This window comes from Sander lucioperca, chromosome 23, assembly GCF_008315115.2.
Source record: "Sander lucioperca isolate FBNREF2018 chromosome 23, SLUC_FBN_1.2, whole genome shotgun sequence".
Taxonomy (NCBI): Eukaryota; Metazoa; Chordata; class Actinopteri; order Perciformes; family Percidae; genus Sander; species Sander lucioperca.
In genome coordinates, this window is record NC_050195.1 from 7,014,849 (window position 1) to 7,042,847 (window position 27,999).

A 27,999-nucleotide genomic window follows, 5' to 3' on the forward strand; every position below is an offset into this window, starting at 1 on the left:
GATACATTTTTTTTTTTTTACAATATGACAACACAGCTTTTAATCTTTAGCTTTTTATCTTTAGCTTTTTATTGAATCTAAAAGATCTGTGGTAACGTGCCATGTACTGTAGGGTAAAGTACCAGTGCAGCTAATTTAGTTATATTCAACTGACCGACCATCACTCCCACCTGCTGGCAGAATGAAATGTTTTTAAATGAAATGTGAAAATATGAGGTTGTGAAATTGTCTTTGGATTCTCAAAGAGTGATTGTCTGGGTGAAATAACGTTGATGTTACATTTTTTATTTTTATTTTTAGTTTACAGCTTAAAAAACGGGACCTCTGACACTTGATTACCATCTTACATAACTTAGTTAAATATTAAATAGTTATTTTCCCAGGTATCCAAGTTATCTATTTGTACAACAACACCACAGAGTTCCATATTCAGGGATTGTTATGTAGGGACGTTATGTAACACTCTTTGTACCAACTTAATTGATTATCGAGATAAAAAATATTAACAAGACCATTGTATCTTGAGATATATCTTGATTTTGATACTATAAATAAAATTGAATTGAAGTATACATGATTCTGTTTTTATTTTGTATTTTTGCCATTTTGCCAGGTCTTGGAATTCAAATAGAACATCATGTCACTGCCGCTGTGCTCCCAAATGTTTAAAAATTGGCCCTGCCTTCATTCTTTGTGTGAGTTGAGAATCAGCACGTGGCATCATCACTGTGTTACTAAATAATTGTACTGAAAACACCATTAAAACGGTAACGGTAAATCAGGTTTTGAGAGCTTATATAGCCTTTCCAACTCCAATATCCAATCAATTGAATTCACCACAGGTGGACTCCAATCAAGGTGTGATCAAGAGAAATGGTCGGCACCTGAGCTACATTTTTAAGTGTCATATGAACACCCACACAGGTGTTTTCAGTTAATCTGGCTACCTCTTCCCAGGACTGTGTGGGTGTGTACTCTATAGACTGACTGACATCTTCCTGAGTCTCTTGTTAACAGACGGATCTGACCAAAAGTTATCAAAAGAATTTTGCTACATTAAAAAACTTGCAATTTATGAACAAACAAAAATCCCATTGCAAACTATACCCACAATGACAAAGTATAAACAGGATTATAGAATTTAAAGCCTCTGAACACCCACACAGTCCTGAAAAGAGGTGTAATCAGCCAGATCAACTAAAAAACACCCTTAAAGGTGTTTCAGGGCCTTTAATTATTTTTGGTTAAGCTTGCTTATTCTTGATTCCTGGCAGATTAAGTGTACAGTTCATAAAATTGTGTCTTTTGTCTTGTTGTCTTGTATAGACAACAAAAGACAAATGTGAGTTTATGAAACTGATTTTTTTTTTTTTAAATAGTTTGAAACAAATGGTCTCTTCTCTCTTTGGCTTTTTTGCAATGATTATGGCTAAAGTTTAGCATTTTACAGGCATTTGCTCATTTGTCCTGAATCTAAAGCCACGGGGCCTCAAAACACCCAGCCAACATTTTGTTATCACAACAGGTCAAAAAATGAACTGTTTTAGACAACACAAATGCTTATGTAGCATTGCTGTGTGTGTGATATCAATAAATATGGCAATATTATTTTGAGTATTACCATAAGTGAATTTCATCAGGGCAAAAGTGTCTGGAATTTTTTTTTGAAGAAATGAAGATATTTTGCAAATTCTTACCTGAGCAAAGCTTTTAACATCACAACAACAAAGCCACATGTTGCAATTTAACCTCCTACATGGAAAAAGGTGAGCATTTACTTCTATGTTTCCTTAGCCTGGTTGACACCAGACCCTTCTTAGTTGTAACTGAGAGTGGGTCTGGGCAAGCTTCATTCACAGCCCATTTCCAAAGGGGCGTCACCAACGGATGCCCCTCAAATGCCTCTGGGCGCATTGGATAGTCCTTCAACCAATCAGACCAACGATCCGGGTGACGTGGCAGTGACAGCGGCATCAATGGGTTGCTGTGCTTCGGTAGACGTCATGTTGAATGTAAACAAAAAGCTGCTCGCCGTCGCTGCACTATCATCATCGTGTAAAGCCCGCCTCAACGGTTGTGATTGGTGTAAAGCCCGCCTTAACGGTTATGATTGGTGCCTCGATTTGGAAAATTTGACAATGGGCTTGAATGGGCTCTTGGACAGACTGACTCGCAGAGCAAATCTCAAATTTGCCGGAAGTTCGTCAGGGTTTTCCCAGGCCAATGTTTCCTCATAGGGTTGCAAAACCTGGCATGTTTGTTCACATATTTTATAACTGCATATGCTAGCCACTGTAACATAAAACAAAAATGTGTATCTTTTGTGTATCTCTTTGATATGCTCTGAGGCGTAGTGTTTTCTAAAGGTCAGCTATCATTATGTGTCAAAAATCACCCACACATGAAGGGCAGTAAAACTTGTTTTTATGTGATGTTGAATGAGCTTTTTCTTCTCTGTGCTTCTGTAGAAAAATAGAAACTGAGTCACAGAGGGTAACTGTTGAACGTGGTCATGCGTTACACTTTTCTATGAAAAGAAAATATATTTCATGCGAAATTCTCGCTGTTTACATGACTTAATTCACTTTAGTGGAATTTGCTTGGTTTGCTTTTGAAGAGTTGAACAGTAATCACTTGTGTTGGATCACAAAGGGTGTGTCTTTCATGTAGGCCCTTCTACTAACTATTATCCTGTTGGTGTTTACATTTTGATATACCATTCAATTTACTAAAGACCATTTTATGGCTTGTTTAGGTCTGGAAACACAAATTTCAATTCTCTGGATCTGACTTGGGAGTTGAATGAAACATACTGCTAATTTCAATATCTAAAAACATTAGGGCTCTAATGATTATTAACATTATCGATTAATCTCTTGGTCTATAAAATAGTCCCTAGTTACCCAGAGGTGACATCTTTAAATGTCTTGTTTTGTCTGACCAACAGTCCATAACCCAAAGATAACTCAGTTTACTTTCGTAAATAAACTAAGTAAACTAGCAAATATTCACATTTAAGTAGCTGAAACGAGAATTTGGGCATATTTTATGATAAATCGATTCATTATTTAGTCTATGACAAAAATCAGAATCTAAGGTGACGTAATCGAATGTCTTGTTTAGTCTGACCAGCCTTCAAAAACTCAAAGATATTGGATTGGAGCAAAACAGCAAAACTTCCCATTTGAGAAGCTGCAGGCACAAAATATTTCCCTTTTTTTTATGATTAAGCGTAGTGTAACAACTTTTTTATTTATTTATTTTTTATCAAAAAAGACACTTATTTGCTGCAGCCCTAAAGTAAAATAAAGATACATTTCATTTTCATGTGTAGGTTGGACTGTGAGGAGATATGGAGACAGTTTGAAGAGGCGGTTGTCCGTCAGTCCTCTTGTAATGTGACAGTGGAGCATTATCGTCACATGTTTTACGCCATGCCACAGACCTGGCCCTGTGATAGGGTGAGGAAGAGCTCTTCTTTTTTCTTTTCCTTTTTTTGAATACTTTTTATTACAATTTCCCCCCCCCCCCCCCCTCAAATGAGAGAGTGAGAACTGCAAACCGGTGCAAACAGCTGTTTCTACATGCCTCCCTCTGCGGATTTTGGGGGACTTTTGTAAATGCTCTCATTAATACATGTCAACAAGTAATGCTTTGCTTTAATGATTTTTTTTTCTATATTGGAAGAACAAGACTATGCGTCCTGGTATGACCAATTATTGGATTAATGGATTGATAATGCATTAATGGCTTATAACTGATATATAAAGATTTATTATCAGCTATCCATACTGCAGTAAGTACAACCTTTAAAAATGGTGACTTATCAGTAAGTGGTAACTATTTAGATCCACAAATCAAGTCTCTTGTTTTTCTTCTTTTACAAAGAAACATGTAGTGAAGGATCCATTGTGGACCTGATCCAGGTCCTCCAGTCCAGAGGTTTCCGCTGGACTTGCACAGACAAGGACCAGTAAGTGACGTCCAACAAGTCCAACAAATTAAACAACAAAATATGTTCTTTGCCCTAGAACAACACAGACAGACAGATTCATAGACAAACAGAGAGGTTCCTGACCAAAGTACCCTGGAGTAACACAAATCATATTTCTTCACAGGACCCTGATGATCCTTCAGTGTATCCAGAACCCCCAACAGTCCTCCTGCCAAACATGTGCCAACAGCCTCTCACACAGAAAGAGCCTCACATTTCAGTGAATAGCATGTATTCTGATATTGATATTTGAAGGTGGCTACAATTAAACTGGCTGCTCAAAAGATTTCCTGAATTAAAGTGTTTTTCTTTATACCACACACTTGTCATTGATCACATTTCATTAGCACATTAGGTCAGAGAGTCTCTTGGAGTGCAAAATTGATCTGCTTCCAAATTTAAAAGCTTCTGCTTTACAATTGACTGGATTATGCTAATCGAATGTGACTGTGTGGGAGAAGCACCGCTAAAGCAAAAATATCAGCCCGACCTAATGGCCTCAAGGTGGGTCGTTACCAATTCTGAAGCCCTGTCTATGTCAAAAACTAGTTTTTGTGCTTTGTGTGTTTAATCAAATTACCACACAGCCAATCTGTCGGATGAAGAAGGGATTAATTGGAGTCCAGAAGCTCATAATCGCCCTGAGCCTCACAGCAGTCTGGCCATGTTTGTCCTGCTGTCTGCTGTGTTTATGGGACCAAATGTCACAAGAGAAATACTGCACAACCTGAACGTATTGTATTAGCTAGAGTTAAGAGTTGCAAGTATTTTGTTTAGTGTTGCTCAGTTTTCACAAGTATAAACCATCAGGCTCTGACACACCCATAAACAGTGTGCAACCTGAGCTATTTGTTTTTTTTTTCAGTTTCATGATGGGAACATTCTGGTAGTATCAAAACCACAGTTTCAAGTTTGATTTGAACTTTGAGCAATTCTTATCACTATCAGTGGTGGAAGAAATAGGTTATGGTTTTATAGAGCTAAGCACTCTGTGATTGTGTATCTGTGAAAGTTCCTATTTAAATAAACACTACTTTCTCAGATATTTTACTTAAGTAGAAGAAGCAATACTATGGGGTATAAAAACTCGGTTAAAAGTCCTGCATTCAAATTTTACCTTAAGTAAAAGTACAAAAGTATACATAGCTTGAACATATACTTGAAGTATCAAAGGTAAAATTACTCAATATGCAGAAGGGCCCCATATCAAAATAATGTATATTCACTGGATTATAATTATTGATGCATTCATGTGTTCAATGTTGCTTGTAAAAGTGAAGCTAATTTCAATGAATGTACATACTGCTAAGTAGCTTGAGAGTTTACTCCCAGAGATCAATAAAGTCTAATCTTTAATAATATCCTACATCATAATGTATGTGTTAATTGTATTTTGTATGTTATTATTAACCAGAATCTGCAATAAAACATGCATGCTAGGTAACTAGGACTACAGCTGAAAATTAGCTGTCTGGCTAACACTGGCGCATGCAGAAATGTTGATTAATGTACTTTGTCCTAATAAATAAATTAAAAAAATAAAAAGTTGTCAAATGAATGAAGTGGAGTAAGTACAATATTTGCCTTTGAAATGTATGAAGTAGAAAGTAGCATGAAATGCAGATACTCAAGTGAAGTACAACTACCTCGATATTATATGTAACTACAGTTACTTGAGTACTTAGTTATTTTCCACCACTGATCATCATACATGTAATTTATACAAGCTTATTAGCGCAGGAAGCATCCACCAAATAATAAGCCTGTATTCATATTTTATAAGTATTTTTCAGTGTTTTTATTTGACTTTAGTATTTCTAACTAAGGCCTACTGGATACAGCCTGACACGCACCCCTACATATTAAAGCTTTTGTCAAGCGAGTATATTTAAAGTGGAATAGTTAAATATTTATTTTGGTCAGCTGCGTTGAGGAGTAAACCTCTATATATGGATGCCCACTCTACCAACTGAGCTATCCAGGCGCACCCAAGAGCAGCCAAGTTTAAAAACCATAAAGTCAGGAGAGAGACAAACATGTCAATGGTCCGAACTTGATGATGCTTGCACCACAAGTATATTTTTGTGTTTTCTGAATGAAGGCGAGGTAGGAGGTCCCTGTAAGCTGTATACCATTTGAGGGTGATTACAGTAGGTCAATAAAAACAAACACGTGTTGGACAGAAAATGAAAGGCTGTAGACTACAGAAAATTCACTTGAACAGGAAACTGAATTATTAAGATATAAAAAAATAGATAGGGGTGTACAATGAGTGGGGCAGACTCAGTATTTAGTTTTTTTTTTATGTATTCATATTTTATAAGTATTTTTCAGTGTTTTTATTTGACATTAGTATTTCTAACTTACTGGATACAGTCTGACGCACACCCCTACATATTAAAGCTATTGTCAAGCGAGTATGTTAAAAGTGAAATAGTTAAATATGTATTTCTGTTTGTGAATACCACACTCTAATAATACTATATTATATATTACAAGTCATGTATAAGTAAAATTACAGAAGTAGGCTATGCGACAGAGTAATACATCACAATGTATTTGTTGATCATATTTTGTATTATTGATCTGAATGAATCTGTAAAGTAACGTTAGTAACCAAAGATATCAAATAAATATGGAGGAGTAAAAAGTATAATAGCCTCTGAGATGTATAGTGGAGTAGAGGGAGAAAGAAAATGGAAATACTCAAGTAGAGTAGGCCTACAGGTATCTCAAAAGTGTAGGCTATTAACTTGAGTAAATATGCCTACTATTTTCCTCTACTGCTCAACGGTCTCTTTGTGATCCTCGGACCTCAGTTTGGGCAGCTCCACCTCAACAGATATCATTCCTGATTGGAGCAGAACCTACATGGCCACGAGCCAGCACACGTACGCACGCACGGTGAGTGCGCTCCTCCATAAATAGAAGCCCGAGCGCGAGCGACGTAAAAAACAAGAGTTTGACAGCCAAACTTCCACTGTAATATCTTACATTAAAATGGAACGTGAAACGTGTCGTCTTCCGGAGAAGAGACGGAGGAGACGCTGTATTATTTTAGGTGTCGTCGCTGGGCTGCTTCTCATTATTGTTGTCGCAGTTGTGTTGGGAGTGTCGCTCCGGGCGAACACGGACACACTGAAGGAAACTTTCATTGCAAGGTGTAAGGAGTTCAAGGGGTAAGCGTTTTTTTGTTTGTTTTTTAAAGTTCATCAAACAAAAACTGAGAATAATTACATTAGGAATACCATTTAAGATATGTTAAATATATGGTGCAGTAAACATATCCTACACTCAGTTGTCTGTTTAATAGGCACACTTAGCTAAAACTATTGCAGTTTAATACAACTCTATGGTAATTTTGTTCAATATGTTTATTAAGTGTTTTCCAAGTAGTATAATACAAAGGGACAAAGAATAGGATTAAAAAATCATTGGCAAATATGCCAATATGAAAATAAAAGAGGAAAGAAAAAAAGGAAGAAAAAAAAAATAACAACAACACTGGGCATATTACTAAACAGATAATGAAATGTACTGTTGCATCACTGGTACTCTAAATTAAAACAGAATTTATGAAAGAAGAGGTGAGTGGCCTATTGTGAATCTCACAACTGTCCGTCAAATTGAGCAAGATGGTCTATGGTCATTTTGGAAGAGAATGTAGTTTGTGGTGCTTAATTGTATTGCATTATACTAGACTGTTTCAGACTTGTTCTTCTGACAACAAAGTATTACCATTGTTAGCATCTCCACAAACTGCATCCTTTAACATGATCATATCAACACCTCTAAACAGTTTGAACAACTTCATGTAGGATTTATTGCACTCTTTTATTAGACCGCATTAGTAGGTGTAGCTAATAAACTGGCAACTCAGTGTATGTTAATATTGAACAAATTGAAATGCAGAAATATTGAATTCATCAATAACAGTTGAAGTGTGTGCACCCTTGTTTGCAATCTTGGCATGGACCAATGTATTAAGTAAACAGGGAGGTGTGTAAAAGGAAGTGCTATCCAGAAAGAACGAAAGTAAATGTAATGCTAAAGTTAGAGTTCAGCCATGGCCATGGCCTTTGTTACTCTGATCAATGATTACTTGTCTGGCCTCCTTTCTGCACTGTAAGCTCCATTTGTGTCTGTTCACTGTACATACAGTGTAATGACGATGCAGTTTCTTAACTACCTACTTTCTGTCTTTTTTACTGTAATAAGCCATTATTGACAGGAAATATGAATTTGACATACTGTTTAGGGTGCTTTATTAACCATGACACAGTTTTGACATAGTTTTTTTTATTATAACTTTTTTTATATCCCTTTTAAAAAAACAAGTGACAAAGTGCTTCACAAAACACATAAAACCAACAGGTGTAAAGTGAAATAAATATTTAAGATTCAAATGAGGGAGGGAGTAAATGCCCTCTGTCAAATAAATAAATAAACTGTACTTCGTACATATACATCCCTACTGCACCAAATTTGGTCTTTCGCTATAGCAGGCTGATCCACAAGCACTGTAATATATGTCTACATTATGCATCATAATTAAGCCAATATTGATTGATAACATGGACTTACTGCTTCTTCACCATGTATGTATTTGTACTTACAAATTGATTATTTATGTTAAAGGAAGGGAGGAAATGCCCTGTTTCCCTTTCCCAAATGCAAACTAATATAATAAATGCAAACTAATCTAATAAATAAACTGTAATTTATACACAGCATGCAACAAATCTAGTCCTACACTTAAGCTTTTTTTTATCAGAATGAGGCTGATGCACGTTCCTGAAACTAAGCAGCACTTTTATTTATTTTTTAGATCCGACTGTGAAAAGATATGGGGTGCATTTGAACAAGCCTATGTGGGGCGGGACCCTTGTAAAGTTCCCACGGAAGCCTATGACCCTTTCATTGCTGCAGCCGACTTCAAACCTGCATGCAACAGAGTAAACACTGCTCATCACTAGACTGTCTGTCTGTATCCACTCAAGACTCCTTTTTATAATGCATGATAATTCATCTAACAACTGTATTTTTTGGGTTTAGCTGATGTTCTGGAGCAAAACGAAGGATGTGGTCCATGACTTCACTGAGAAGAAGAGAGATTGTTTTCTCACAGTGGAGGACACTGTGTTGGGATCTGTGCTGAATGGCCTTACCTGGTGTGGAAAGGAGGGTAGCACAAGTAAGACTCCCCAAAACTGGGAAACTTTTAGCTCAGATTGGTTTATTTTTGCAAAATAGATTCAAAGATAACGGGCACAGAAAGCAGAGTTGCAGCAGTCATTTAACTACTGTATATATATATATATATATATATATATATATATATATATATATATATATATATATATATATATATATATATATATATATATATACACGTATGTAAAGTAAAGTATTTGGCATCTAAACTTTTTTGTGGCAACAACCTTTTAGCAAAATACCTTTTCATGCCCTTTGGGTGTGTTGCATGCCTCTGCAACATGAGAACATAGGAATAAAACCTGATATCAGTCATACATGCTGATGTAATATGCCAGATATGTTATTTCCACACTGTCTTAAAAAACAAACAAAATAAAAACGACCCCTTAGGTCGTTTGTACCAGCATTAATTTACGACCCATATTTATGTTTTATTGTTAGGCCTCTAGTGGCTGTAGTAGTTATGACGGGGGCAAAGCACGAAGTCATGTAATGTGGTATTAAGACCGAGAAAGTCTGTTAAGATAATGCAAATAAGAACTTTACAGTTTAAACAGAATGTTGGATTTAAGGACAGTCATATAGGCCTAACTATATGTTTTCCAACACAGGAACAAACAGAACTACGTAAAGTTCTCTGTCACCTACATCACTACGTCAAGTAACGTAAGAAATGTACTAAATTTAACCCAAACCACGATCTGATGGAGCAGCCAGGGCTGTAGTACTTGGGTCACTCAAGATGCTTTTCTGTTGTCTCGGACTTGTTGGTTTTTGGATTCCGACTTGTCTCGGACTCGGCCATTGGACTTGCCAAATATTGTAGTTGGTCTCGACAGAGTCCAGCACAAGTAGTAACTTCCTCCTTTAAAACAAAACCATTGATGAAGTGCGCTCGTTCAGAAAACAGGTATTAGTTTAATTCAAAATCCATCTAGAACAGGCATCGAGATTGTTTTTGATTATCATGATAAAGTAAAATTATTATCTTAATAGACGATATACTGTCTCTCACATCACAAATTATGAACAGTTAAGTAAAGGGTCTTGAAGAGGATTCTTTTTTCTGTCTCGGTATTGACTGTCTCTCATTTGGACTCAGTCTTGACTCAGACTTGAACCTCTTTGGACTCGGTCTCGACTAGTCCTGGTCTTGGACTTGTCTTGGACTCGACAAAGGTGGACTTGACTACAGCCCTGTGAGTATTGACTCTGTGTTTGTTGTTCTAGAAACATTCACTACCGACTGCCCAGGATGGAGAGACTGTGAGAACAACACTGTTCGCTCATTCTGGAACAGAGTCTCAGCTGCTGTAAGTTATCAACAAGAATTAACTAGTTTTGCCAAAAATAAGACTGAGATCAAGCAGTGGTTAAAACAACACATATGTGAAGCATAAGGTGGAATCTCTCCGGTCTATAAGTGGTCATGAAGGAAAGGAGGACAGGAAAAGGTCACTTGGCCGGGTATTTCATCAATGAGGCTTTGTGTCCGTCTCCATGGACCCACATTGCGTAGCTCTCTCCTGAGCGAGCAGTGGCAACCCACACATTCAGAGGAGCTCTGGTTTGGTTTGTCTGGCTTTTATCCTGCCAAAAAACTACCAACACATAACACCCTTTTCCACATATTCACACAATCAACAAAGAAAAACACACAGATTCAATCCATCATAAAACATGGACATGCAGAAACAAAACAAACAACATGTAAAACAAACAAAGTGTATAAAATTGAAGCAGGACACAGGACAAAAAACACTAAAGGTTTAAATAACTCAACACAAATTCACATAAGCTGCAGCAGGCATCTTTGAGAACTTATAGCAGCTACACGGTTGGTGTGATGTGAGGCAAACCCAAACTTACATCACCTTGGAAAGTTTTAAGTGACAAAAAGTCAAATCATGGATTTTTTTCTCCTTAGCAAGCTGTGACTACAACCGATATTTTTGCAATAAAAATGCATTACATGATGACATGGAAAACAACGTAAAAAGGGGTCATTTATTATGAACCTACAGAGAATGATCACACAAATCTGCAGCTCTCCTTCAGCGAGTTTGTCTGTTGCACCTGTAAGCACACCTTACGCTGGGTTTCTACAGGCAGTTTTCAACTGCAACTCCAATGTCTTGGTCACGAGCAGCGAATTTCAAGTGGAATTGTGTCACCACAATATGATGCCGACGGTGTACACATTTTGAAGACCATGAGTCGTTGGTGTTGATATACATTTTCTATCATTTTCTATCTGGCCTAACAACTGTTTGGTAAGATTTCTAATCCAGTCACACACTTTGCTGCTTAAAAAGTTGTGTTTCGTTTAGTTTGAATAACGTTATATTACTAGCAACAAGCTAGTTGTCATTGCTACAATGCAACTGCCTGGACAACCTTTTGTCAAGTTAGCTGTTAACATCCCTGTAGTCATACAGAGATGTATCATAAAGTAAGCTATAGGAAAATCACAATCTTTTAGTTTGCACGTATAGCATGTTTGTATACATGGTAGAATATATTGGAGGCACATTCACGAGTCTGCCCTCTCATTGGCTACCGCTCTGCAAATGTTGACTCGGAGTCAACTTTGGGAGAGCGGGGAACATCTGGGCACTTTAGCCGCCGTCAGCGGATTTCGCTCGTACCGCTGTTCTCATAGGGAATGACTTGAATCGCTCCGCTCTGCCGTTATTTACGCTGCCTGTGGAAACCCAGCGTTACAGTGATGTGAGGGAACAAGACGACTACTTCAACAACTGGAGGTCAGCAAAAACAAGATGTTCAGCTGTTGAGAAAACTGTAGTACCACAAAGTGAAAGAAAGATGTACTTTAAAATATAAACACAGTACGAGATGTTGTGGAAGAAGAGAAGAGAAATTGTTTTGCAAATGACATACTATTGTTGCTGGCTAAAAGTAGATTTGTCCAACTAAGATGGCTGCACACAGCCCCAACCAGCTGGGGAAGTGTCTGTAGAGCAGAGAGTTGTTGTTATGTTTGGAATGTGTTGCTGTCTATCTACTTATTATCTCCTCTGTCTCCTATGTCCTCCAAATAAATTCTCCAAATTCTACCAGAAGAAGTCACTGTCAGAGCAACTTTTCAAGGCAGGCTACATCTTGTTCTGCTGCTTTGTCTGCTCGCGGACTTTTGAATACCTACATGGAAACACAACTCAGAGTGGATCATAGAGTAGCAAATTAGGAGAAGAAAATCACTCAACTACTATAGCCATTTTGAAAAAAAGTGATTGCTGCAATATTGGCAACATGTTCACAGTAAAACTATAAGGGAATGTGACCCTTGTATCATAATGCCAATACTAGAATAAAGGTGTCTCTTAGTGATATTTTGTATCCACTCTCATACTTCCTGTCAAAGACACATAGCCCTTTATTAAAAGGGATTCTGGGTTATTCCATTTTTCAGTGTAACATCAATAGTGACTGTTAATATTAATGCATGAAGTTAATTCTGATAGGTATAGTTGCTACAATGACAAAGAAGAAAAATTAGATAAAAAGTGTAACACGGCCTCTTTCTCTTGTGTAATAACAGATTATTTGACCTTATTTCAAGATTAGGACTACTGGGGATAAGAAAAGTTCAGTTGATTGTATGGTTGTCAGTGCATCAGTATACTGTATATGCACTGCTGCATTACTGTAATCATCAATGTCTACATTGCAAAAGTAACTCAGCAATGTAACAGTCAGAGTGTGTTTTAGATAATGTGTTTCCTCAAAATCTTTACTATGTTTTCTTTAACGTCATCTCCATGTCTGTAGTTTGCAGATGCTGCCTGTGGTGATGTCACAGCAATGCTAAACGGAGACATCGCCACACCATTCAATCCTAACAGGTGAGTTGCTCTGGACCTTTCTTTTGGTTGACAGGCTTATGACTTTTTACATACCCGTACTTTATCTTAATATCTTACTTTTAGATGCTCAACATCTCGGATTAAATCAGCCTTGAATCATAACGGGTCTGCTCCGCATCACTTAAATGTGTGTGGATTTCTTTGGGATTTAATTATTTCCCTTTTAAAATTACTTGAGTGTCACAAATATAAAGGAGCTCTAAAGCAAAAGAATATATCTCTGAGATGACCTCACATTCTTTAAATACCCACAATACCAACAGGGACAAACTGAAATGAAACAGGTGCAGTATTAGTTAAGGAATATGTAGTCTCACATTGCCAGACCTTCCTCCACAGTGCTGCGGAGGAGGGTCCAGCTAGTCCACACAGCATTCTGGGATGGGAGAAAAACGTGCTCTGATTTATTGGCATTTTTTTAAACAAATTACAATCGTCTTGGGCGGCGCTGAGCCTCGGACATAATGACTGTGCCTCAGCAAAATAGCCTCGGGATGGTATTTGTTTTTGTGGTACGTGTGTGTGCAAAGGTTGTTCTAGACAGATATTCTAGCTAGCTGTCTGGATTTACCCTGCAGATATCTGAGGAGCAGGTAATCATAGTCCTCATAAATAACCCGAACTATCCAGAGGCCTGTATACTATGAATCAAGATCAACATGCCCTGGATTTATTTCAGTTACCCGGCTTCAACTAACCTAACAACCGCGGTCCTGCATAAGGTGTGTCACGACGGTGATTAACAACTAGTTCAATCAACCCGTGAACACGTTCACATAAAAGAGGCGGTGTTGCACAGCATGACCAATCACAAACATCTACCAGAGCCGCATATTTTACATAAGAAGAGGAAACTATAATACTACATAAATATGAAGAACACAAACACGGTTTTACAGCAAAACGCAATACAGTCGCTGCTTCCTAAAACAGGAAGGAAAGCTGGCAAAAAAATAGCTGTAAATGCGTAAATCACAACACTTATCAATATCACTTCTCCATCAGTCAGGACCGAGATCTGACCATAATTACACTTGTGCTTTCCATAAACTGTCGTTGCTTTAGCCTATTATTTCAGTTGCTACCCTAGCAGTGGTAAGCCATCGTGAGAGCAAATAAAAAATATAAAAACATAATTCAAACCAATGTGTCTTATTGTCAACACACGGCTCAAGAAGCCAACAAAGATACGTAATTCCCTCCGCTTAAAATCTTTCATAACAGTACCCATCAGGGAATGTTAACGGGGTTGTCGGTCTCTAAATGTTTTAACTTTTATGAGCGCACCAAGCTCCACCTGATCTTCTAAGAACGGTGACACTGTTATCAATCGAGTGTTGATTGGTCAGTAGGTGGTGCTTTTACACCGGTTGATCTCTAATCTCGAACATAACCTGCTCCCAAGCAGGTTAGGTGTTCAGCATAAGTTATGCGATTGAACCCGGTAACAAGTGATCCACCGTCGTGAAACACAAAACCCTGGGTTGAACCTGAAGTTACCTCATTAACGTAGTACAGGCCTCTGGAAATGGAACGACGGCAATATAAACTAAGGAATATGTAGTGTGTAGTGGTGGCTGCATGTGGGGATTTAATGTCCAATAGTTTAGCCTTTGAATAAAATAAAGTCAATTTGGTGAGACAATGTACAAGAAACATCTGTAATTTTTTATCAATATCCTGTATGTTATTTATTTATTTCACCTTGCCAGGTAAATTGTGCTGTTTTTATTTTTGTTGGCAGCATTTTTGCGAGCATCGAGGTGAAGAGGTTCGACTCCTCGAGGGTGAAAAGCCTGAATGTTGTTCTGGTCACGGAGAAGAGCGCTGTGTACGTTTTCTCCTTATGTACAAGACTTCTGCAACACTATTGTCCCTGTTGTGTTCATTGTTAATGTTCTGTATGTTCTTCCAAAGTGTTTAAAGGTGCAGTAGGTAAGACTTATAAAACTAACTTTCTGTTATATTTGCTGAAACCTATGTTCGAGTAGAACTATGTGAAGCAGGTAATAAAAAAAATCCGGCTCCTCTGGCACCACCTACAGCCTGTAGTGCAATTTGCAAAAATCCACCGCTCCCTGTTCAGATGCACCAATCAGGGCCAGGGGGGGTGTCTAACTGCGTTTCAGTCAATGCCCATGCACACGCATTCATTCTCCCTTGTGGGGGGAGGGGCTTAGGAGACTGTTTTGGGCTTTAGCAGAAAGGGGGGAGGGACTGAGAAGTTGTCGATGTTCACATTTGTTGGCTAAGTCTTGGATCTTCACAATCCTACCTACAGCACCTTTAAAATGTAATGGTACCACACACAAATGCAGAAAGACAAAGTTATACTGAGGAAATTGATATCCTAATGTCATGTAATTTTTTGCATCCTCTTCAGGACAAACTGCACAAATGCATCTTTAAAGGATTTACAGAAAGAGCTGAAACCAGGAATTCAATATTACTGCAAGGAAGTGACTGAGTAAGTACAGCATGTTTGTGCGAGAGGATGTCACCACGTTTGTATGTTTCTGTCCTCACAGTATGTTGGTCTCTCTCTCTCTCTCTCTCTCTCTCTCTCTCTCTCTCTCTCTCTCTCTCTCTCTCTCTCAGAGCTCACATCCAGGAGTGTAGCTCCAATCCTGAGATAGCCTGTGGAGCCTGTTGGTGAAGACGTGTGAACTAATTCAGAGACACAATAATAACCAGCTGTTAAAAAAGAAGAAGAAATAAATAATATGCTATTGCAGTATATTCTTTTTGTACATGTGGGCCAGTTTGACTTAATGTGAAATGTTGTTTATTTTTTTATTTTTATAGAAATGTCACTGATACATTTTTTTACAATATGACAACGCACCTTTTTATCTTTAGCTTTTTATCGAATCTAAAAGATCTGTGGTAATGTGCCATGTACTGTAGGGTAAAGTACCAGTGCAGCTAATTTAGTTATATTCAACTGACCGACCATCACTCCCACCTGCTGGCAGAATGAAATGTTTTTAAAGCCCATCTTGCAGGGTTTATTTTCTAACGAATTTGCGCAATTTGCTTGTTGGTAATAAACATTTAAACTGTTACCCAACAACATCAAATACAATGGATATCACAAAACCGAATAAAATACGAAAAAGTAGTACTATTTTACAGCGGTTTGAAATGATTCTCCTTTCCCCCACAATGCATTGCATTACGTCACGTTGGGGAGACGACAGACGAAAGCCCCGTCTCAGGTTCACTGTCTATGGTCTCGGTCTGTGCCACTGGTGTTGCAAAATATGGCTTTTGGTCTCAACCGAGTCCATGTGTCTTTATTATGTGTATAATAATACTGGAGGGAAAGTAAAACACAGCTTGGACGGGGATGCTGTTCGGCTTTTCACAAGTTTAGACAGCTAGCTACGCCGACGTTTGCTAACGTTAGCACAACAGCGTTACTAGACAGCTAGGTAAATATTACGACTGCCTTCGGAGTTTCCTGATGCCTTCTATTTCTAGATCTAGCTAGATAGGTTTACCGGTACTTATCTGAACTAACAACATGATCACTGTCACTAGATATAAAGAAAACCTTGACTTTCCCTTGGTGCTATTCACTGACAGTAAAAACACCTCTTCCTCATCCCAGTCAGTCACCATAGTTCTAGTACTAGGCTGAGGCACGTCTCCCCAACGTGACGTCATCACCGAATTGCGTTAAAAAACCCACTAAACGACTAAAACGACGAAAACTGGCCTTTAACACTACTTGGAGACATTTTTAACAATGATATACATATGTTGAGTGCTTTATGTAGCCATTAATCAACAGTGGTGGTTAACCTGCAACATGGGCTTTAAATGAAATGTGAATATATGAGGTTGTGAAAAAGAGTGATAGTTTTTTTTGTTTTTTTTTTGGTTTACAGTTTAAAAAACAGGACCTTTGACACTTGATTACCATCTTACATAACTTAATTAAATATTAAAGTTATTATAGGATCCAAGTTATCTATTTGTACAACAACAACACCACTGAGGGTTCCATATTCTGGGATTGCACGTTATGTAACACTCTTTGTACCGACTTAATTGATTATTGAGATAAAAAATATTAACAAGACTATTGTATCTTGAGATATATCTTGATTTTGATACTGTAAATAAAATTGAAGTATACATGATTCTGATTGGTATTTTTATTAAATATATAGATTTTAATGGGAGGGATCGGCATCTTGAGCCGTGTGTTGCCAATGCGCATATCGGTTGGAATTATGTTTTTATATATTTTATTTACGATCGCTTCCACTGCCAGGGTAGCAACTGAAATAAAAGGCTAAAGCAACGGCAGTTTATGGACAGCACAAGTGTAATTATGGTCAGATCTAGTGCCTGACTGATGGGGAAGACATTGATAAGCGTTGTGATTTATGCATTTACAGCGTCGGCTATTTTTTGCCAGCTCAACAAAAATTCAGCCCTGGCACTGTAGCCACACCAGCCCACATTACCACGCCCATGCAGCCCCACCCACGGACACGTGCATTCACTACTTACATTTGTGTACAGATGGTGAAATAATATAAGCAATACCTTATGTAACAGATTTTTAAACATTTAATGTAACTGGCAAACAATGCTTACTACTTTTTAAAGAGCACACGTTTATAACAAATTTACACGTACTGCCTGTTTATGCCGTTTGTATGCTGTTACTGTCATTCTCTACAGTATGTTGTTCTTTGTTGTCACTGTCTGTTCGATTGTCCGTGTTTGTCAATATTTATGTGTCAATATTTATTGCAAGGAAATCACAAAATTCTGGTGGCAGGTAACAATTCAAAATACAAAATATAATGGAATATTATTATATTCAGTAGTCCAGTAAGGGGGCTTTCACATCCGGGACATGGGCCGGATGCGACAACACTTGACCCCAAAGGCCAGTTGTTTAATTAGCAGCATTTTTGTATTAAATTAAATTAAATGTAGGATTGACTGAGGCTACTTAATCAGTGATGTTGAATATAGCCTACAGTGTAACGGATAACCACAGTTCATACATACATGTGAACCGCGGATTAATTGCAGAGTTTAACCTACATAGTGTAAAACTACTACGTGAATGGGGCACAGCAGAAAGACAGAGCAGAACGACGCTGCTTGTTCAGGGTTTTCATGTGTACTCCTAGGCATACACTTCGCATCAGGCGTTAAAACCAACTGTACCGAATAAGACTACTATTTAATGTGATTACGAGACGTTTTTAACCAGTAATGAAACTGTCTCAATTTAATACTGATGCCGTCAGACGGCCGCGCAGACAGACAGCAGTCGGAGTTCCGGCGGAGCTCTGCGTCCGTCAGCAGCGGCTTCTCACTGCGCAGATACTGCTAAGTAGCTTGAGAGTTTACTCCCAGAGCTCAATAAAATCTAATTTTTAATAATATCCTACATCATAATGTATGTGTTAATTGTATTTTGTATGTTATTATTAACCAGAATCTGCAATAAAGACATGCGTGCTAGGTAACTAGGACTACAGCTGAAAATTAGCCTTCTGGCTAACATTGGCACATGCAGAAATGTTGATTAATGTGCTTTGTCCTAATAAATAAATTTTAAAATTTTAAAAGTCAAATTAATGAAGTGGAGTAAAAAGTACAATATTTGCCTTTGAAATGTATGAAGTAGAAAGTAGCATGAAATGCAGATATTCAAGTGAAGTACAATTCGAAGAGTAAATTAAACCACTGGCAAATCTATGAAGATATTTTGATTGATTTCCAAAAGGTAAAAATAACGTTTTCTACTTTTCTTTTGAAGTGAGAAGGAAGACCTGCTCATGGATATAAGAAATGACATGGAGAGACGTGGACTTCTACGTTGAATGTCAATTAGAAAAGGCCATGCTGTGGCAATAAAATAAAGGCATTACTAATCTGAAAACTGTTTTTAAGACTCTTTAGCCTCTCTGGGTTCATTCTTGTCCAGGTTTGACAAGTTTAGGTGTAGTGGTTTTGGATCTAGTCCTGGTCTAATATGGTTTATGTGTGAAAAAAAAACAGTAAAATCTCCCTTTATTGCATTTTCACAAATAGAATAAAGCTTTCACAAATCTGAAACTGTGTTTTTAACACTCCTTAGACTCTCTGGGATGATGTAGTCCAGATTTGACAAGTCTATGTATTGCGGTTTTGGATCTAGTCCTGGTCTAATGTTGTCTATGTGTGAAAAAAACAGTAAAATCTCCCTTTATTGCATTTTCACAAATAGAATAAAGCTTTCACAAATCTGAAAGTGTGTTTTAGACATAATTAATAATTTACCTTAATGACTAACACTCATTCAATACAGTAAGAGGTTCAAAAAACGGAGGATCAGTCTCTTAGCAATGTAAATCGGACAGTTTTATTTTCCCCTTAAATTTCCCCTTAACTGCCGAATCGGAAGCTGCGAATCGGAAGCCAACTTCAGCGTCGTCTCGATATTATATTTAACTATGTTACTTATTTTCCGCCACTGATCATCATACATGTCATTTATACAAGCTTATTAGCGCATGTTAGTGCACCAAAGATATCAAATAAATGTGGAGGAGTAAAAAGTATAATAGCCTCTGAGATGTATGGAGTAGGAGGAAAAAGAAAATGGAAATACTCAAGTAGAGTAGGCCTACAAGTATCACAAAAGTATAGGCTACTTAACTTGAGTAAAACTATTTTCCTCCACTGCTCAACGGTCTCTTTGTGATCCTCAGTATGGGCAGCGCCACATCAACAGATATCAATCCTGATTGGAGCAGAGCCTGGCTACGAGCCAGCGCACGTGCGCGCGCGCACGGTGAGTGCCCTCCATAAATAGAAGCAAGCGTTTGACAGCCAAACTTCCACTGTAATATCTTACATTAAAATGGAACCTGAAGCGTGTCCTCCTCCGGAGAAGAGACGGAGGAGACGCTGCATTATTTTAGGTGTCGTCGCTGGGCTGCTTCTCATTATTGTTGTCGCAGTTGTGTTGGGAGTGTCGCTCTGGCCGAAGACGGACACACTGAAGGAAACTTTCATTGCAAGGTGTAAGGAGTTCAAGGGGTAAGCATTTTTTTAAATTTATTTTTAAAGTTCATGAATAGAATATCATGTAAGCCCGGCGATAAACCGGGATTTCTGAAACAAAAACTGAGAATAATTACATTAGGAATACCATTTAAGATATGTTCAATATATGGTGCAGTAAACATATCCTACACTCAGTTGTCTGTTTAATAGGCACACTTAGCTAAAACTAATGCAGTCTAATAGAAGGCTATGGTCATTTTAGAAGAGAATGTAGTTGTGGTGCTTAATTGTATTGCATTGTACTGACAGGTGACATGTTTTTGTCCATCAAATAACTCACATCAGAAAGGGTAGGCTAATTAACAGAACACCTCTTTGTATAATGCAATAGGCTACAGCTCAACAGCACCACAATCCCAGATCAAATGTACGTTTCTTCTTTTGTCACTGTAATGTTATGTTAAATGTAGGCTATCCTTGTTTCTTGTTTACATTTTTGTCTTTGTTAATGTTGCAAATGGAGCTGCTGGGATACTAGACACGTTTCAGACTTGTTCTGACAACAAAGTATTACCATTGTTAGCATCTCCACAAACTGCATCCTTTAACATGATCATATCAACACCTCTAAAACAGTTTGAACAAAAACTTCATGTAGGATTTATTGCACTCTTTTATTAGACCGCATTAGTAGGTGTAGCTAATAAACTGGCAACTGAGTGTATGTTAATATTGAACAAATTGAAATGCAGAAATATTGAATTCATCAATAACAGTTGAAGTGTGAGCATGCTTGTTTGCAATCTTGGCATGGACCAATGATTGACATTTGTATTAAGTAAAAAGGAAGTGCTATCCAGAAAGAGCTAAATTAAATGTAATGCTAAAGTTAGAGTTCAGCCATGGCCTGTTTGTTACTCTGATCAATGATTACTTGTCTGGCCTCCTTTCTGCACTGTAAGCTCCATTTGTGTCTGTTCACTGTACATACAGTGTAATGACGATGCAGTTTCTTAACTACCTACTTTCTGTCTTTTTTACTGTAATAAGCCATTATTGACAGGAAATATTAATTTGACATACTGTTTAGGGTGCTTTATTAACCATGACACAGTTTTGACATAGTTTTTTTTATTATAACTTTTTTTATATCCCTTTTAAAAAAACAAGTGACAAAGTGCTTCACAAAACACATAAAACCAACAGGTGTAAAGTGAAATAAATATTTAAGATCCAAATGAGGGAGGGAGTAAATGCCCTCTGTCAAATAAATAAACTGTACTTCGTACATATACATCCCTACTGCACCAAATTTGGTCTTTCGCTATAGCAGGCTGATCCACAAGCACTGTAATATATGTCTACATTATGCATCATAATTAAGCCAATATTGACTGATAACATGGACTTACTGCTTCGTCACCATTGATTGATTGATTATTATAAATTGATTATTTATGTTAAAGGAAGGGAGGAAATGCCCTGTTTCCCTTTCCCAAATGCAAACTAATCTAATAAATAAACTGTAATTCATACACAGCATGCAACAAATCTAGTCCTACACTTAAGCTTTTTTTTTATCAGAATGAGGCTGATGCACGTTCCTGAAACTAAGCAGCACTTTTATTTATTTTTCAGATCCGACTGTGAAAAGATATGGGGTGCATTTGAACAAGCCTATGTGGGGCGGGACCCTTGTGAAGTTCCCACGGAAGCCTATGACCCTTTCATTGCTGCAGCCGACTTCAAACCTGCATGCAACAGAGTAAACACTGCTCATCACTAGACTGTCTGTCTGTATCCACTCAAGACTCCTTTTTATAATGCATGATAATTCATCTAACAACTGTATTTTTTGGGTTTAGCTGATGTTCTGGAGCAAAACGAAGGATGTGGTCCATGACTTCACTGAGAAGAAGAGAGATTGTTTTCTCACAGTGGAGGACACTGTGTTGGGATCTGTGCTGAATGGCCTTACCTGGTGTGGAAAGGAGGGTAGCACAAGTAAGACTCCCCAAAACTGGGGAACTTTTAGCTCAGATTGGTTTATTTTTGCAAAATAGATTCAAAGATAACGGGCACAGAAAGCAGAGTTGCAGTGGTCATTTATATGTAAAGTATTTGGCATCTAAACATTTTTTTTATGATTTGTGGCAACAACCTTTTAGCAAAATACCTTTTCATGCCCTTTGGGTGTGTTGCCCTGTTAAGATGTGTTTGATTGAAATAGCTTTTCATTTCAGTAAATATGACCTCCTAATGCTGCAAATTCAGCAAATGACCATTTTCAGTTCTTTACAACCTATAAAATGTTTTGAAACTCTATTGTGCATAATAATGTGGAACAGTGCAGTTTGAGTTTTTTATTTTTGAAAAAAATATTGTTTTCATTGGGTGGTTTGTTCAATGAAATTTGACTTATACCCTAACGGTTGGTGACGTGAAAATTATACTGACTGTCATTTGCATCGACTATTTAGGAAAATCTGTGTAAAATATAATTTGCATAATAATTTGGAACACACTGTATATGCTTTTTTTATAAAGTAACTTCCTCCTTCAAAACAAAACCACTGATGAAGTGCGCTCGTTCAGAAAACAGGTATTAGTTTAATTCAAAATCCATCTAGAACAGGCATCGAGATTGCTTTTTGATTATCATGATAAAGTAAAATTATTATCTTAATAGACGATATACTGTCTCTCACATCACATAAATTATGAACAGTTAAGTAAAGGGTCTTGAAGAGGATTCTTTTTTTTCTGTCTCGGGATTGACTGTCTCTCATTTGGACTCAGTCTTGACTCGGACTTGAACCTCTTTGGACTCGGTCTCGACTAGTCCTGGTCTTGGACTTGTCTTGGACTCGACAAAGGTGGACTTGACTACAGCCCTGTGAGTATTGACTCTGTGTTTGTTGTTCTAGAAACATTCACTGACAGCTGCCCAGGATGGAGAGACTGTGAGAACAACACTGTTCGCTCATTCTGGAACAGAGTCTCAGCTGCTGTAAGTTATCAACAAGAATTAACTAGTTTTGCCAAAAATAAGACAGTCATGGGATTAAGCATTAAGGGGTTAAAACAACACATATGTGAAGCATAAGGTGGAATCTCTCCGGTCTATAAGTGGTCATGAAGGAAAGGAGGACAGGAAAAGGTCACTCGGCCGGGTATTTCATCAATGAGGCTTTGTGTCCGTCTCCATGGACCCACATTGCGTAGCTCTCTCCTGAGCGAGCAGTGGCAACCCACACATTCAGAGGAGCCCTGGTTTGGTTTGTCTGGCTTTTATCCTGCCAAAAAACTACCAACACATAACACCCTTTTCCACATATTCACACAATCAACAAAGAAAAACACACAGATTCAATCCATCATAAAACATGGACATGCAGAAACAAAACAAACGGCATGTAAAACAAACAAAGTGTATAAAATTGAAGCAGGATACAGGACAAAAAACACTAAAAGTTTAAATACAGTCATGTGAAAAAATTAGAACACCCATGCTAAAGTTGACTAAAAAGAGGAATAAAAAAATCATCTTTTGGAAATTGATCTTAATGCCTTAATTAAAAAAATGAGGAAAAATCCAATCTTTAAGGACACCAATTTTGTTTGTGAATGAATAATGTATCGTAAATAAATAAATGTTCTTCCTTAAAATACAGGGGGCATAAGTAAGTACACCCCTATGTTACATTCCCATAGAGGCAGGCAGATTTTTATTTTTAAAGGCCAGTTATTATCAATTATCAAAGAAAATTGGTGTCCTTAAAGATTGGATTTTTCCAAATTTTTTACTCGTGAATGTGCCTCCAATATATTCTACCATGTATACACACCTGCTTTTGATTGATTTTTTTTTGATTGATCTTAATGCCTTAATTAAAAAAATGAGGAAAAATCCAATCTTTAAGGACACCAATTTTCTTTGATAATTGATAATAACTGGCCTTTAAAAATAAAAATATGCCTGCCTCTATGGGAATTTAACATAGGGGTGTACTTACTTATGCCCCCTGTATTTTAAGGAAGAACATTTATTTATTTACGATACATTATTCATTCACAAACAAAATTGGTGTCCTTAAAGATTGGATTTTTCCTCATTTTTTTAATTAAGGCATTAAGATCAATTTCCAAAAGATGATTTTTTTTTATTCCTCTTTTTAGTCAACTTTAGCATGGGTGTCCTAATTTTTTCACGACTGTAGCTCAACACAAATTCACATAAGCTGCGGCAGGCATCTTTGAGAAGTTATAGCAGCTACACAGTTGGTGTGATGTGAGGCAAACCCAAACTTACATCACCTTGGAAAGTTTTAAGTGACAAAAAGTCAAATCATGGATTTTTTTCTCTTCAGCAAGCTGTGACTACAACCAATATTTTTGCAATAAAAATGCATCAAATGACGACATGGAAAACACCGTGAAAGGGGTCATTTATTGTTATGAACCTAAAGAGAATGATCACCTAAATCTGCAGCTGTCCTCCTTCAGCGAGTTTGTCTGTTGCACCTGTAAGCACACCTTACGCTGGGTTTCCACAGGCACTGTTATCAATAGTTTCAACTCAAGCGGATTTCAAGCTGGATTGTGTCACCACAACATGATGCCGACGGTGTACACGTTTTGCAGACCATGAGTCGTTGGTGTTGATATATACGTTTTCTATCATTTTCTATCTGGCCTAAAACACAACAGTTTGGTAAGATTTCTAATCCAGTCACACACTTTGCTGCTTAAAAAGTTGTTTTTAGTTTAGTTTGAATAACGTTATATTACTAGCAACAAGCTAGTTGTCATTGCTACAATGCAAACGTTAGTACAATGCTACTACTACTAAAACAAATATATATAAAAATCCACCAGGAGTACCAACTGCCTGGACAGCTTTTTGCCAAGCTAGACGTATTTATGATATTTTAGTTTGCACGTAGAGCAGGTGTGTATACATGGTAGAATATATTGGAGGCACATTCACGAGTCTGCCCTCACATTGGCTACCACCGAGTTTTGGAGAGCGGGGAACATCTGGGCACTTTCGCCGCTGTCAGCGGATTTCGCTCGTACCGCTGTTCTCATAGGGAATGAATTGAATCGCTCCGCTCTGCCGTTATTTACGCTGCCTGTGGAAACCCAGCGTTACAGTGATGTGAGGGAACAAGACGACAACTTCAACAACTGGAGGTCAGCAAAAACGAGATGTTCAGCTGTTGAGAAAACTGTAGTACCACAAAGTGAAAGAAAGATGTACTTTAAAATATAAACACAGTACGAGATGTTGTGGAAGAAGAGAAGAGAAATTGTTTTGCAAATGACATACTATTGTTGCTGGCTAAAAGTAGATTTGTCCAACTAAGACGGCTGCACACAGCCCCAACCAGCTGGGGAAGTGTCTGTAGAGCAGAGAGACCTCGAATTGTTGTTATGTTTGGAATATGTTGCTGTCTATCTACTTATTATCTCCTCTGTCTCCTATGTCCTCCAAATAATAAAATTTTAAAAATAAATTCTCCAAATTCTACCAGAAGAAGTCACTGTCAGGGCGACTTTTCAAGGCAGGCTACATCTTGTTCTGCTGCTTTGTCTGCTCGCGGACTTTTGAATACCTACATGGAAACACAACTCAGAGTGGATCATAGAGTAGCAAATTAGGAGAAGAAAATCACTGAACTACTATAGCCATTTTGAAAAAGTGATTGCTGCAATATTGGCAACATGTTCACAGTAAAACTATAAGGGAATGTGACCCTTGTATCATAATGCCAATAGTAGAATAAAGGTGTCTCTTAGTGATATTTTGTTTCTAATGACAAAAGTGTAACACGGCCTCTTTCTCTTGTGTAATAACAGATTATTTGACCTTATTTCAAGATTAGGACTACTGGGGATAAGAAAAGTTCAGTTGATTGTATGGTTGTCAGTATATCAGTGCATCAGTTTATATGCACTGCTGCATTACTGTAATCATCAATGTCTACATTGCAAAAGTAACTCAGCAATGTAACAGTCAGAGTGTGTTTTAGATAATGTGTTTCCTCAAAACCTTTACTATGTTTTCTTTAACGTCATCTCCATGTCTGTAGTTTGCAGATGCTGCCTGTGGTGATGTCACAGCAATGCTAAACGGAGACATCGCCACACCATTCAATCCTAAAAGGTGAGTTGCTCTGGACCTTTCTTTTGGTTGACAGGCTTATGACTTTTTACATACCCGTACTTTATCTTAATATCTTACTTTTAGATGCTCAACATCTCGTATTAAATCAGCCTTGAATCATAACGGGTCTGCTCCGCATCACTTAAATGTGTGTGGATTTCTTTGGGATTTAATTATTTCCCTTTTAAAATTACTTGAGTGTCACAAATATAAAGGCGCTCTAAAGCAAAAGAATATATCTCTGAGATGACCTCACATTCTTTAAATACCCACAATACCAACAGGGACAAACTGAAATGAAACAGGTGCAGTATTAGTTAAGGAATATGTAGTCTCACATTGCCAGACCTTCCTCCACAGCGCTGCGGAGGAGGGTCTGGCTAGTCCACACAGCATTCTGGGATGGGAGAAAAACGTGCTCTGATTTATTGGCATTTCTTTAAACAAATTACAATCGTCTTGGGCGGCGCTGAGCCTCGGACATAATGACTGTGCCTCAGCAAAATAGCCTCGGGATGGTATTTGTTTTTGTGGTACGTGTGTGTGCAAAGGTTGTTTTAGACAGATAGTCTAGCTAGCTGTCTGGATTTACCCTGCAGATATCTGAGGAGCAGGTAACCATAGTCCTCATAAATCCACCAGAGTTTGAAATGCCAACACAAAGAGGAAGGTGTGGGACATCCGGTCTAAAAAGAGGGACATCTTGCGGAATTTCCGGCAGCACCTGAACTATACCTGAAATGGTATATAAATGATATAGACCAAGGAATATGTAGTGTGTAGTGGTGGCTGCATGTGGGGATTTCATGTCCAATAGTTAAGCCTTTGAATAAAATAAAGTCAATTTGGTGAGACAAAGTACAAGAAACATCTTTAAGTTTTTAGTTCTTTTATATCAATGATATCCCATCCTGTATGTTATTTATTTATTTTACCTTGGCCAGGTAAATTGTGCTGTTTTTATTTTTGTTGGCAGTACTTTTGCGAGCATCGAGGTGAAGAGGTTCGACTCCTCGAGGGTGAAAAGCCTAAATGTTGTTCTGGTCACGGAGAAGAGCGCTGTGTACGTTTTCTCCTTATGTACAAGACTTCTGCAACACTATTGTCCCTGTTGTGTTCATCGTTAATGTGTGAATGTTCTAGATGTTCTTCCAAAGTGGTTAAACTGTAATGGTACCACACACAAATGCAGAAAGGAAATTTATCCTAATGTCATGTCATTTTTTTGCATCCTCTTCAGGACAAACTGCACAAATGCATCTTTAAAGGATTTACAGAAAGAGCTGAAACCAGGAATTCAATATTACTGCAAGGAAGTGACTGAGTAAGTACAGCATGTTTGTGCGAGAGGATGTCACCACATTTGTATGCCTCACAGTATGTGTCTCTCTCTCTCTCTCTCTCTCTCTCTCTCTCTCTGCAGAGCTCAGATCAAGGAGTGTAGCTCCAATCCTGAGATAACCTGTGGAGCCTGTTGGTGAAGACGTGTGAACTAATCTATTGCAGTATATTCTTTTTTGTATATTACATTTTTTTTTTCAATATGACAACACAGCTTTTTATCGAATCTAAAAGATCTGTGGTAACATGCCATGTACTGTAGGGTAAAGTACCAGTGCAGCTAATTTAGTTATATTCAACTGACCGACCATCACTCCCACCTGCTGGCAGAATGAAATGTTTTTAAATGAAATGTGAAAATATGA

General features: G+C 37.7%; 2 protein-coding genes and 3 long non-coding RNA genes across 5 annotated transcripts; 4 read left to right on the forward strand and 1 right to left on the reverse strand.

The window, feature by feature from the left end:
• The first annotated feature begins 2 nt into the window (after positions 1-2).
• On the forward strand, positions 3-17,241 carry LOC118494371. Its single transcript, XR_004896500.1, has 2 exons — positions 3-252; positions 16,964-17,241. It is a non-coding gene; the product is annotated as an uncharacterized LOC118494371 (long non-coding RNA).
• Positions 242-17,052, reverse strand: LOC118494372. Its single transcript, XR_004896501.1, has 2 exons — positions 17,007-17,052; positions 242-322 (listed from the first exon to the last, which is right to left on the reverse strand). It is a non-coding gene; the product is annotated as an uncharacterized LOC118494372 (long non-coding RNA).
• Positions 3,866-4,281, forward strand: LOC118494370. Its single transcript, XR_004896499.1, has 2 exons — positions 3,866-3,973; positions 4,119-4,281. It is a non-coding gene; the product is annotated as an uncharacterized LOC118494370 (long non-coding RNA).
• On the forward strand, positions 6,907-27,999 carry LOC116048593 (ADP-ribosyl cyclase/cyclic ADP-ribose hydrolase 1-like). The gene is made up of 9 exons (XM_035998242.1): positions 6,907-7,173; positions 8,823-8,949; positions 9,050-9,188; positions 10,442-10,524; positions 13,004-13,077; positions 14,843-14,929; positions 15,482-15,565; positions 15,697-16,031; positions 27,924-27,999. Exons 1-8 carry the CDS (start codon positions 6,995-6,997, stop codon positions 15,752-15,754), a joined length of 831 nt encoding a protein of 276 aa, XP_035854135.1. The 5' UTR covers positions 6,907-6,994; the 3' UTR covers positions 15,755-16,031; positions 27,924-27,999.
• On the forward strand, positions 19,940-27,812 carry LOC116048594 (ADP-ribosyl cyclase/cyclic ADP-ribose hydrolase 1-like). The gene is made up of 8 exons (XM_031297761.2): positions 19,940-20,157; positions 21,763-21,889; positions 21,990-22,128; positions 23,052-23,134; positions 26,220-26,293; positions 27,270-27,356; positions 27,534-27,617; positions 27,717-27,812. Exons 1-8 carry the CDS (start codon positions 19,979-19,981, stop codon positions 27,772-27,774), a joined length of 831 nt encoding a protein of 276 aa, XP_031153621.1. The 5' UTR covers positions 19,940-19,978; the 3' UTR covers positions 27,775-27,812.